At 36.8% G+C, this 12,049-nt stretch overlaps 1 protein-coding gene across 1 annotated transcript in view; it reads left to right on the top strand.

Annotated features, from left to right (window-relative positions):
- ITIH4 (inter-alpha-trypsin inhibitor heavy chain 4) overlaps nucleotides 1–12,049 on the top strand; it is a 47,159-nt gene that overhangs the window by 18,318 nt on the left and 16,792 nt on the right. The window contains 8 exon segments of the mRNA XM_075073061.1: nucleotides 637–805; nucleotides 2,037–2,162; nucleotides 3,859–4,040; nucleotides 5,143–5,325; nucleotides 6,186–6,325; nucleotides 6,819–6,976; nucleotides 7,469–7,501; nucleotides 8,716–8,783. Coding sequence (XP_074929162.1) covers nucleotides 637–805; nucleotides 2,037–2,162; nucleotides 3,859–4,040; nucleotides 5,143–5,325; nucleotides 6,186–6,325; nucleotides 6,819–6,976; nucleotides 7,469–7,501; nucleotides 8,716–8,783 — 1,059 coding nt within the window.

The following is a 12,049-nucleotide window of genomic DNA, read 5'->3' as shown; positions in this document are numbered from 1 at the left end:
CCAACCCAAAAAGTTTAAAAAAAAAAATGAGTTAACCCCCTAAAATTATGAAACTGGCTTAAAATTATAAATTTTAAAAATTGGGATTCTTATTATTTGCCTTCTGATTTCTGAAGCTTTACTAAGTTCATTCACTTCATGTTTTCAAACTTTTATTTTTCCACAACCATGGGAATCAAAAATTGTTTTAAAATGGAAGCTGAGATTCTCTTGCAGTCTTTTGATTCCAGCAGCTGGGAGTTAAGAACAACATCAAATATGATGAGACTTGCAATAAAATTGCAAGAGTTGGCAAAACTGGATGTGTACAAGGAAAGTTTAGATTATATCTCTAATGTATCCTTGTCTTAAGGGTTGGATTTACATATCAAGAGATTCTTCCTTATTTAACTATATATGAGCCGAAGTTTATAAATTTGAAACAGCTGACAAAGTGAATTACAACATTTTCACTTGGGTATATAACACAAACAAATATTGTACTTGTAATAAGTTACATTCTTTTGAAGAGAAACCTCATTATTTAAAATAAACTATGCAGCAAAAATAAAGGTTAATAAGCTGCAGCTCCATTTTAAATTCAAATTCTGATCAAATATAAAACAAAAAATACACTTTCCCCCCACTTTTTAACAGACAAGAGATGCCCTCCTGAAGATTTTGGAAGACCTTAGACCTGAAGATCATTTTAGTTTAATAACCTTTAATAGCCTGGTTACTGAATGGAAGAATACTTTGTTACAAGCAACTGGACAAAATGTGGAAAGTGCTAAAAGATATGTTAAAACTGTTATGGCTCGTGGAGGTAAAGATGATATCTAAATACTTTTAAACATAGACACTCACCACAAAGAATGTGATATAACTCCTAGAACAAACTGTTGTTATTAATTTATGTTTTATGGCCCTTTTCAGAACAAATAAGACATAATACCTGTTTCAAAGAGTTTACACACTAATTTTAAACAAGAAATACTAGTTATTTTTTAACAAATACTAGGGATGAAAAGGGACAGGAAGACTGGTTACGTTAACAAGATCAACTGGCAAGTAAACTGTTATATGCACATATGTAGATGTTCCACTACAGTTATGAAATGTAAGGTATAAGGGAGTTTTTCCTTTTTATATATATGATTGTTTATAATAACTAGCTGAAAATTTTCCAGTAGAACATTTTTCCTCAGAAAAGGCCATTATGTCAAAATTGAAATATTCACAATATTTAATTTAAAAATAATTTGAATGAACTGTTTCAATAAGGTTTACCTTATTAGAATGGAATGTTTCAATTTTCCATTTTGAAAGAACTTTTAAAGGTACATTTTATTTTCTATAACATAATATATAATAATTTTTTTAAAAAATAAAATCAATTTAAATGCAACATTTCAATTGACTTGAAGCAGAAAATTTTCAAAAAGTTGGTTTCAAAGGAAATTTGGAAAATTGATGTTTTGTTCTGATTTGGAACAAAAATAAAATTTGAAAATCACAGAATTTTCTGTAAAATGGAAATTCCAGTTCTCATACAGCTCTATTTTATAAGCAAAAGGTTAATATAACCATTAGTGAACAGTGATGCCCAAAAGTTTATTTTACTTTCTATTCTTCTGCTATTAATTTTGTTTTACACTTGATTGAATGTTCAGGCCTCAGCATTTGATATCAATGTAGACCATCAGTGAGTGGCACAATCCTTAGACTCCTCAAATGAATCCAAGTAACATTTCTTAAATTCTGGTCTCACAGATACTGGTAGTTATTTTATATGGATTTGCTGAAACTCTAAAAAAGGGCCCCTGACTATGTTGCTCTTCACAAAATACCCCAGAATAACTAATGTACAATTCAGTATAACCCATCATTAGCAAACCAAGTAACTTAAAAGCTCAAATCATCCTCTCTCTCTAAAAATTCGTCACCTTTTACAATTTTTTTAAATCCAGTCAAATGCCTCTTTAAAACTGAGGTGAACTGATTGGGTTCTTTTGATTGTTTTAGATGTAGAATCGTGTGTATTTTTTCTGTTGCAGGAACAGATATCAACAATGCCCTACTGACTGCAGCAAACACGCTGGATAAGGCCAACTATGCTGAGATATTGCAAGCACACAGCATTTCAATGATAATTTTGCTGACAGATGGTCAACCCACTGTTGGTAAGTTAATCACAGTAAGGCAATTCCCCCTCCCCTAATTATGCATCTTTTACATTCATATTCTGGTAGTTGTCATACATGGTCTGTATACTAGAAAACCCACACCCAGGAGTGGGATGGAAGTTCTCACCTATTCTCGGTCCACTCAAAATCTGAAGAGAGGCTACTTCTACAAACTATACACGAAAGGAACATGGAAAGAGCTGAACTTGAGATGGTGGCAATAGTCTACATGTTTGAGCATACACTCTTTGACAAGAAACACAATCTAAACACAATCCCTTGTGCAATTTACAGTCTGTGAGAGGTGAGGCAGGCTAGCTGTGTATGGTTGAAACCTGAAGGCAACATACTTGAAGTTAAACCATGGGCACACATCAGTGCTGCATTTGTGTACTATATGTGTGCGTCCTTTTGGTCTTAGGTTACAACACTTTCCCCTCACTTCCCAAAATCTGACTGTATATTTTAATAGTACCTTTTATTCTGTAATCTTTTGTGAATTTTGATCTTAATCAGCAACTCACTGTGATATCACAAGATGGGGGGATTATGATGTGAGAAAGTAATTAAACAACTAATTCTGATGACACAATTAAGCAATTATGAGATGTGAGAAACCTGCACCAAGTTCGGATGAGTCCTTAAGAAACAAAATATTCTGTTTTCATGCTAATTTCCTTAAGCAACTACAAAAGAAAACACTGAAATCGCAGGCCCTGAAATGAGCAGAATTGTTTCTGAACAAAGCTTTTCAAGGTTTTGCATGAGGCATCTGCTTCTTTTCAATGACTGCAAGATAGAGACAACCCATGACCCCTGTATATGCAAAACCCATAAGTGATAGGCCTGTCTACTAACTCTCACAATCCAAATGACTTTTTTTTTAACTAAAAACAAAATTAAAAGATAGGAAAATTACCTTTGTCCCATAATATTACTACATAAATTAAGATAGTGCTGGTCTAGTAGTTCAAGCAGGAGACTGGGAGTCTGAAGACTTAATTCTGTTCCTGACTCATCATGTGACACTAAATCAATGGGATTGCTCATATGAGGAGAGGTTCCAGGATTGGCCCTTAGTGATTCTGAATATCATGTTGTATGAAAAGCTTCAATCCAGTGACCACAGTGGTGGCTAAATGGGGGCAGAGAGAAAACCAATGAAGTTTTTAAATCACAGTTCATCTGGATTGCCCATGAGCTAATTTATTTTCTCACTCTCTATATACGTATAATTTCTGTTAATGTCTTCCATCTCCATCCCTATGCCTCCACCTTTAATTGTTTGTATTGTAGCTGTCCAAATCAATTTGTAAGTTCTTTGAGACAGCAACATGTCCAACCCCTAACATGTAAAACACCGTATGTAACTGGAGTGATCTGAATAATAGTAATAGGTGTTTCATGAGTGTATTAGGTGGAGAATTAGACCCAGTTACTGAGAAAGCAGAATGGTATTTTCATCCTCAACTAAGCAGAATTCAACAACTTATTTTTTTTAAAGTTTCACTTACTTTGAATTATTTGTAAGACTTTTGAAGCAAAAATTTCAGTACATCTCATTGCTGCCTTTCTATATTTAACCCACCCATATATATATACACATACATATTTTCTCTCTCTCTCTCTCTCTCTCCCTCTCTCTCACTCACAGAGACACACACACATTGTATTTTCATTTTTTTAATAACAGGTGTTCAAGATGTTGAAATAATTCAACAAAATATACAGAAGGCTATCAAAGAAAAATATGTCCTCTATTGCCTTGGCTTTGGTTTTGATGTCAGTTACAAGTTCCTTGAGAAGATGGCCCTAGATAGTGGAGGAATAGCTCGTCGTATATATGAGGACTCTGATTCAGATTTGCAGCTCCAGGTAGGGTTTTGTTAATAATTTAGGAAACATATTAACTAGTGACTGTGGCCTATATAAATCAACTAAAGGCATGCCATGAAACTCTTAACTGTGAGACCAGCACAAATGAAAACCTTTGTAGGCTCTCGAAAAGAGCAAAAAGTGGTATCGGTTTTCTCCTCAAATTTTGTGTCCAAATGAAAGGCCAGTTTTTAAAGTGAACGAAAACATTTGTGACATATACAAGGCCAAATCTTGAAATTCTCCCATCTCTCCTGGGCAAATGAGTGAAAAATTATAATTTGGTGTGAAGAGATTAAATCTGTCATTTAGTGTTACAGAAAGATACATTCTCTAATAGAAATGATTGTGTAGAAATTTTGATTCCTGGTTCAGATTTTTTAGTTTTACTTATTTCTGTTTCTAAAACAAAAAAGATAACTATCCAAAACTCTAGGCATCCAGCCTGTAATTTGATACACAGCACAGGAACACATTGGTCAAGCTCAACTATAAACTCTCACCAATAAACTGACCTGAAAGTTTTCTGAATGTTTGAAAAAGTTTGATCCATCCCCCTCTCCATATGCCTTTATTTTTTAGTTCTGGATGGATACTGAAGTGCCAAATTACCATGAGAAATATAGCTTATGTGGAATTGCTTGTCTGATCAGAAATATAACTTCACTAACCCTTACCAAAAAGGCTTATTTTGTGAAGTTTCCATTATGCAGTTCCAAGTGAATCAGATATGTATTTGTGTTTCTGTGTGCCCATCTGAACTGAACCTTGGAGCCTATTGAAGTTCCCCCTCATCACTAGTCAGAATGTGAAAGGTAGTCACCCTTAAATCCTGGAATTAAAGTAGCATACTAGTGAAACAGAATTCGTGATACCACAGGTAATCCACCAGATTCCCTGTGTTGCTATCCATGGAAATCCAAATCCAATGTAAATCCAGTCATATATGCTAATAGACTAGGCAGAGTATAAAGGGAGTTCCTAATACGGTTTTGTAGGAAGAGAAAAAATAACACCAGACCTTTTGAGATATGTGTAAATATTTGACAGGTTACTTACTTAGAGTTAGTTATACAATCGCTTGCTCTCTCTCTCTCTCCAGAGCTTTTATCAAGAAGTGGCTACTCCTATATTAAAGGATATTGAAATACAGTATCCAGAAAATTCCATCCTGGAATTAACTCAGAACAATTTCAAATTGTTTTTTGATGGTTCTGAAATTGTGGTAGCTGGAAGAATTGACAATGAGCTTGACGTTTTGCCAGTGGAAATTCAAGCTCAGTCAGTAAGTACTTATAAGTCCTGAGAGTTTTCTATACAAAGAGAAATTTGTACATATACTGTAAGGGGCATATTCTTGAAATTTCCATGGTCTGTTCTGTACATCAATAAAACTTTTAAAAAAATATCTTGTATACATTTTATGTTCACCTCTGCTTCTGATATGTACAGACCAGAGAGAGGTTCTGTTGGTCCATAAAGTATTACCACATGTTCTAAACAGCAGTTTATTTATAAAGAATAGTTTGGGAAGAAGAAATGTCAGATATGAGTATAATTAAATAGTGTAATCACTATTGTGGCACAAACAGAGCATCTATTATGTCCTATTAGCTGTACTTCTTTTAGTCTTCCTGGAGCTTCTGAAAAGTTATTCAGTTATGACTAGAAATTATTTCATGGGTATTTGAGATCTAAGTTGTTATATTCCATTGAGGCATATATCTTGTTAAAATATCATGTCAATTAATCGTGTAAAGAGTGAGATTTTTTGATAATTCTGGCAGCTAATCTGAGAATAAGATAACACCCATCTACTACAGAATGTAGCTCTCTGATGGTATGTATTGACTTATTATAACTAATTGAATTTAAATAGTTTAACACTGGTGCACTTTAAATATGGCAGGGCAGTTTTATTGTAAATATTGTAAGCAGCTGCCTGCTATCCAAACACTAAGAAATTTCATTGGGGGCAAAAGTATCCTGTAGCTGACATCAATTTTTTTTTTGCTTGGTCTTTTCAGGATCTTTTAAATATATTATTTTTGAACTGGGTAAGGTCTTGAAACTTAAAAATATGATTGTCTTTAAATTATCTCTTGAGGGTCAATCTCTCTCTCTCTCTTTCTCTCTGTCTCTCAGCATACTAGTAACCTGATTTTTAAGGAGGAAGCAAATGTAAGAGAAAAGGAGAAAGTATTTCAACATCAGAAGTACATTTTTGGAAATTTCATTGAGAGATTGTGGGCTTACTTAACTATTCAACAGCTGCTAGAAAAATCGTAAGCTAATAAAATCCTCATGTTGTTTATTATGAATTTATAAACTTCTTCATAAAAACAAACCATAGATTCTTTATTCACATGATGGGAAAGGAAAGTGTGAATATTCCTGCACAGTGTTATATGCTGCTGTGTTTTGGATTATTATTGTGAAATGCTATAGTATTTATTTATGCGAGCTATACTGAGCTTCCATAGTACAGTCAAGTATATATCCAGTGTAGGTGTTGCCAGCCAGAAATGATTGAGGGAGGTCCATAAATCATGCGTTTTCAAGGTTCACTTGTAAGTTTACTTGTAATTACAGAGGCCCTGATACAGCAAACACATGAGCATGGACATAATTGTATAGGCATGAATAGCTGAGTTATTCTAATGGGACTACTCATATTTAAAGTTACTAGAAAATCCCTAGAAGCAAGTTTGAGGACCCCAACTAGTAGTCAGCTGAAAAGTTCACTTTATTTTTTTAAGTCATGAATGCCAACATTAGTATTTCAGCTCAAGAGGAACAGCAGAAAAACCTGCAGCTTGCCCGAGCTTTGGAGCTATCTATGAAGTACAGTTTTGTTACACCTCTCACTTCAATGGTGGTCACCAAACCTGATGATCAACAGAAACTCCATTTGGCAAACAAACCGACTGAATCTGGTAAATTCAATTTGGAACGATCCTATTTCGGTTACAAACAATACAATCAATAGTTGCAGATCCATTATCTCCATGATCTAGTTTTCAGTGGCAATGATCTAAACTAGATTACACACTGCAAGTCTAATTTCAGACTACTATTGAAATGGAGGGGGAATAGTAAATAAGTAGTTAATTACATGAATTAATACTGAGCAAATGCTTATTGCTGAAGTTCCTTCCCTGCCCACTTCAAGAAAATTTTGCTCACTTCTCTGTCTGATTAAACTGAAACTAGTAAATAAAGAACAGAGGCTAGAAAGAATGTCACTTCTTATACGGCTTTTGTCTACTACAGCTACAATTCTCTTAAAACAAATTCTTTACCATGGTATTCAGACAATGAACCCCTCCTATTTCCCCTAATTTTCCTGTTTACTAAAACACATTTGAGAACATCAGCAACTGGTGGTTGAAGCTATGATCCTAATCTATCATCACTCCTCTGTCTAGATAATGAGAAGTCAAGATTTACTGGATTTTCAGGTAAGCGATCTAAGCTCTTCAAGTAATTTTTCCTTAACTGGCAGAGGTTTTGAGGCCTTCCACGCAACTTCATAGCATTTCTCTGGGCTTGTCTACATGGGGAAGCACAGGAAAATTAATCTGTCTGTAAAGTAATAACTTTTGAATGCTGCATCTGATCAATTTCAAAATTTCAAAGAATATTCTAGGCATGAATGAGCACAGAGATACTGATATGGGGGAAAACTGGAAAACCAGAAGAGGGAAAACGGTGGACACATGAAGCTCCTGTCATCTATTTAATAGAACCACAGTTTAAGGCACTTCTGCAGCTATTTATAGGTCAAAGAACTGGTCGATGGTGCCCATTAACATCTTCCAGCATAACAACACCCTAACTCATCTCTGCCCATCCCAACAGAGTTTAACATGTTGACACCCAGACACAATAAAAAGAAATAATAATGGTGAGGGAAAGGAGAAATTGCAGGGGAGTAGGGTGGGGCCAAAAGATTCCTTGGCACAGGGCAGAGGTGGGGGAGAATAGGTGAACCTGGCATGGGGGGAAGGGGATAACATAGATGCCCTGATATGGTAGAAAGAAGGAAAATGGAAAATTAGTGGTTATGGTTTAAGTGGGGAATAGCTATGCACACAGACCCTTGCATGTGGAGGAAAATAGCAGACCCTGGCAATCTGACATGATGATAAGAGACTCTCTCCAGGGGGCACCAGGGGAATACAGAGCCTGGCATGAGAGAGTGGGGCATTCCAGAGAGACCTGGAAATAAAGGAGGATGAGGAGGTGGCAGACAGGGAGCTTCCAGAGGAAGAATGGAGGGATGCAAGGAAGCATTGGGGGATGCAATAAGGTTGGTCTACATAAGCAACCAAGTGTGGATTCCCCTTGTAGTTTCTAGAGACACATGAAAAGACTCAGATTTAGTCCTAGTAGCTGTGAAATATTAAAATGAGGTTTTGTCTTTTATTTGAGGAGACATTTTGATACTGGGAAATGTATAACTGAAATGGAGTAAAATGTGAACTATGAACAACAGAAGGCATCAACCTCCACATAGGGAGTGGTGAGAATAATCTAGCCCCCCAAAGTAGGAAGTCTCTCTTTCTAGTGCTTTTAGGGCTGGTCCTGTAGCCTTTACTCATATGAGTATTAACAAGAGTTAAAAAAAACTTTTGAAGTGATAAATGATATTGACTATATTTTCTGCCACCAGGTAACAAACTCTCAAAAAGCCATATAACAAAAACCTTAAGTTACAGAAGGCATCACGATCAGAGTATGTGTAAGTTATCTTACTTTTCCAACTACTGAATTATTTCTTTAAATAATAATCTAAAGTATTCAAACATTTAAATCTCATGTTAGTGATTCTGATTGTAGTGAAAAATTAGATATATATTTTGTTCTAAAATCTTAGCCCGTGTGCATTAAAAACAGTTTAAAAGTTCTCTGAAAGTTATGTTTCAACATGAAAATGGGGGGGGGGTTTGCTAGCATATAAAAAATTAATTATATTAATTGATACACTTCAAGATTTTAGGTCTAAATTATACAGGGCACAGACAGAACTTGGTGCTACTTCCACTGAAGTCAAAATTAATTTCAATAGCAAAATTGGATCTATAAGTTCTTGGGAAAACTTGTATCTGTTGTTTTAATAGTCATGCCCTACATTGCAACCCAGATTTTCTGGTCTTGCTAGGCTGGTCTATACTGGAGAAATTTTCCACTATCATCACCATTTCAAACACACTTCTAGTCAGATTTGATGTTTGTGCTACAACCCGTCTGTGCCAGATAGGCAGGGATGGGCCAAAGGGAGGGACATATTGGGACAGGGAGGAGGCATGGTTGGGGCAGACGTGTACCTTTGCAATTTTGCACCCCTGCAAAAACCACAAGGGCAGTGCAACTGTGGGAGGACAGTCCTCAGGGCTCCCCTAACTTGCCTGGGGACTGCACAAGCTCTCACATTCCCTGAATTGGGGTGATGCAATCTTTACACTGGTCTATGACTCTGTCCCCTCCTCTCCATAAGCACAAGTTGCCATGATGGTGCACAAGTGTTGCCAGCACCTTAATACTTATTCAGAGCAAGTCTCTCCAACATTGTATGTTCTGCATCCAGTTGTACTGCACTGCTGCAATGTGGCCATTAAGTCCTAGAATTACTACAGCATTGGTTCATTTGGAGTCCCCCTCCACTGTCTTCAGTGACTTCTTTATTGACAGCTGTTGGGACATGTGCTGGGAACCATGAGACCCTGCAGTGAGTGCTGTTTGTCATCTTGCTTCACTGGTGTAGCTGAAACGAACAGCATTGCAACTTGCAATGGTGATATTGTCTCACATAGAGCAGTCTTGTAATTAACTAGTTTTGGAATAGAGGAAATCTCTGTAACTTTATTTTATCTTCTGGAAGCAATTCAGAGATATAATCTGTACCATCTACAGTTACTTTGGCAGTAACACGAGAATATGTATTAGAATTTTTGTATTTTTTTAAAAATTATTTATTTTTACTTACTACTGCCTAAAGCAAAGAACAAATAATACTGGTTTGAAGCAAGCCATAGAAGGTGGCCTTAATAGGAATTTTTACTTGTCTGGGGAATGAGAGATTTCAGGGCATGGCAGAGTAAGGAATGAGGTTTCTTGCCATCCTATGTCTTGTTTAGGGAACTCTGAGAGTAGTGCTCCGGAAGTAGGAAGATGAGACTTCTATTCCTTCCTCTCCTCAAGACACTGAGAATATTTTCCCATTCATTTTTATTCTCATTTGGGAATTGTTTACCATGTGTTTGCATGGCAAGGAATTGGAATGAAGAATAGGAGTGAAAGGTGACTTACTCTTTTTCTTGCTTTTTCTCTACACTGTTACAGCACTGTATTCTTTCTTAACTTTCCCCTGAATTCTTTTTTCCCCTGTTATACGGGCTACCTGAATGGTGCAGTGGGACTGCAGCTCAGCTAAAGTTGAAAAGAAAGATTAGTGTTCCAAATAAAAGAGATTCTCTCAGGTTTGTTTTTTTCCCCTTCTCTGAAGTGGAGAGAAATAGTGCTTTCCTCCGTGGCTGGGAGTAGAAAGGATTTGACTCTACCATTTACTTCCTAGCTATAAACAGCTATTACCATAGAATTATAGAATATTAGGGTTGGAAGAGACCTCAGGAGGTCATCTACTCCAACCCCCTGCTCAAAGCAGGACCAACACCAACTAAATCATCCCAGCAAGGGCTTTGTCAAGCCAGGCCTTGAAAACCTCTAAGAATGGAGATTCCACCACCTCCCTAGGTAACCCATTCCAGTGCTTCACCACCCTCCTAGTGAAACAGTTTTTCCTGATATCCCCCACACACACTGCAACTTGAGACCATTGCTCCTTGTTCTGCCATCTGCCACCACTGAGAACAGCTGAGCTTCATCCTACTTGGAACCCCCTTTCAGCTAGTTGAAGGCTGCCATCAAATCCTCCCTCACTTGTCTCTTCTTGCTAGCCTAGTTGTGACTAACTGAAAGTCACAAGTGCAGCAATTCCCAATCAGTAGAACCTGAGGCAGCACGAGTCTTCTGATATGGAACTTCCTGCAGTAAAAACATAGGAAAAGATAAGCTTTTTTAGGACAATCTCAAAAAATTGATCATAAAGAACTTGATTATTCTGCAGCAAACGAGGGAAACTTTACCCATGTTTCTTTTGGCTTGGTTAGGATTTATTTTAATTTAATAAATCTTATTTTTAAATCATATTACCACCTCTTCTTATGGAATGCCTTATTACAATTCAACCAATCAGCCTGTGATAGTCTAATAGGCACATTGTAAACTTTCCCCCCACTTTTCTTTCTTAATATGTCCCCTTCCTGGCTTAAAGCATTCCTAGTGCACCCGCACAGCTCAATCAATGTACCCCTATTCTGATTTGCAGCACCTTTGTTATATCAGTTTTGGGCCTATTGAACAAGCAATACTAGTCATGTAAAATCATGCCTTCGTTTTTTGGCTGTTTTTTTCATACCCCAAAATTATAGCACCACAGAAGTAAGTGATGGAAAAGCCTACAGACCACTGTGATGTTCCCCTGATGTTATCTGGACCAGTGATCTGCTAGATCACTCCAATCCTTGACTCTGGGAGCCAGTCTTACTCTGCTCTGCTGTGAGAACCCCACTCGTGGGCTGTTCATGCACAGACTCTGGCATATTATAGAATCAATCATAGAATATCAGGGTTGGAAGAGACCTCAGGAAATCATCTAGTCCAAAGCAGGACCAATCCCCAACTATTTTTTTTACCCCAGATCCCTAAATGGCCCCCTTAAGGTTTGAGCTCACAACTCTGGATTTAGCAGGCCAATGTTCAAACTAAACTGCTCCTTGGAATGTGCAACTGAATGACACTAGCCAATATCTCCGGTCCCAGATACAACCCTAGGACTCTCCTTCTTGCAGTGTCCAGTTATGTCCACTGGATGCTGCAAGCTTATATGAGTTTGTCAATTTAACAAAGAAATTGATATGTACCAGGCTTGTTATCCCAAGGGGAAT

This window comes from Chelonoidis abingdonii, chromosome 16 (genome assembly GCF_003597395.2).
Source record: "Chelonoidis abingdonii isolate Lonesome George chromosome 16, CheloAbing_2.0, whole genome shotgun sequence".
Taxonomy (NCBI): Eukaryota; Metazoa; Chordata; order Testudines; family Testudinidae; genus Chelonoidis; species Chelonoidis abingdonii.
This window is presented reverse-complemented; position numbering and strand designations above follow the sequence as displayed.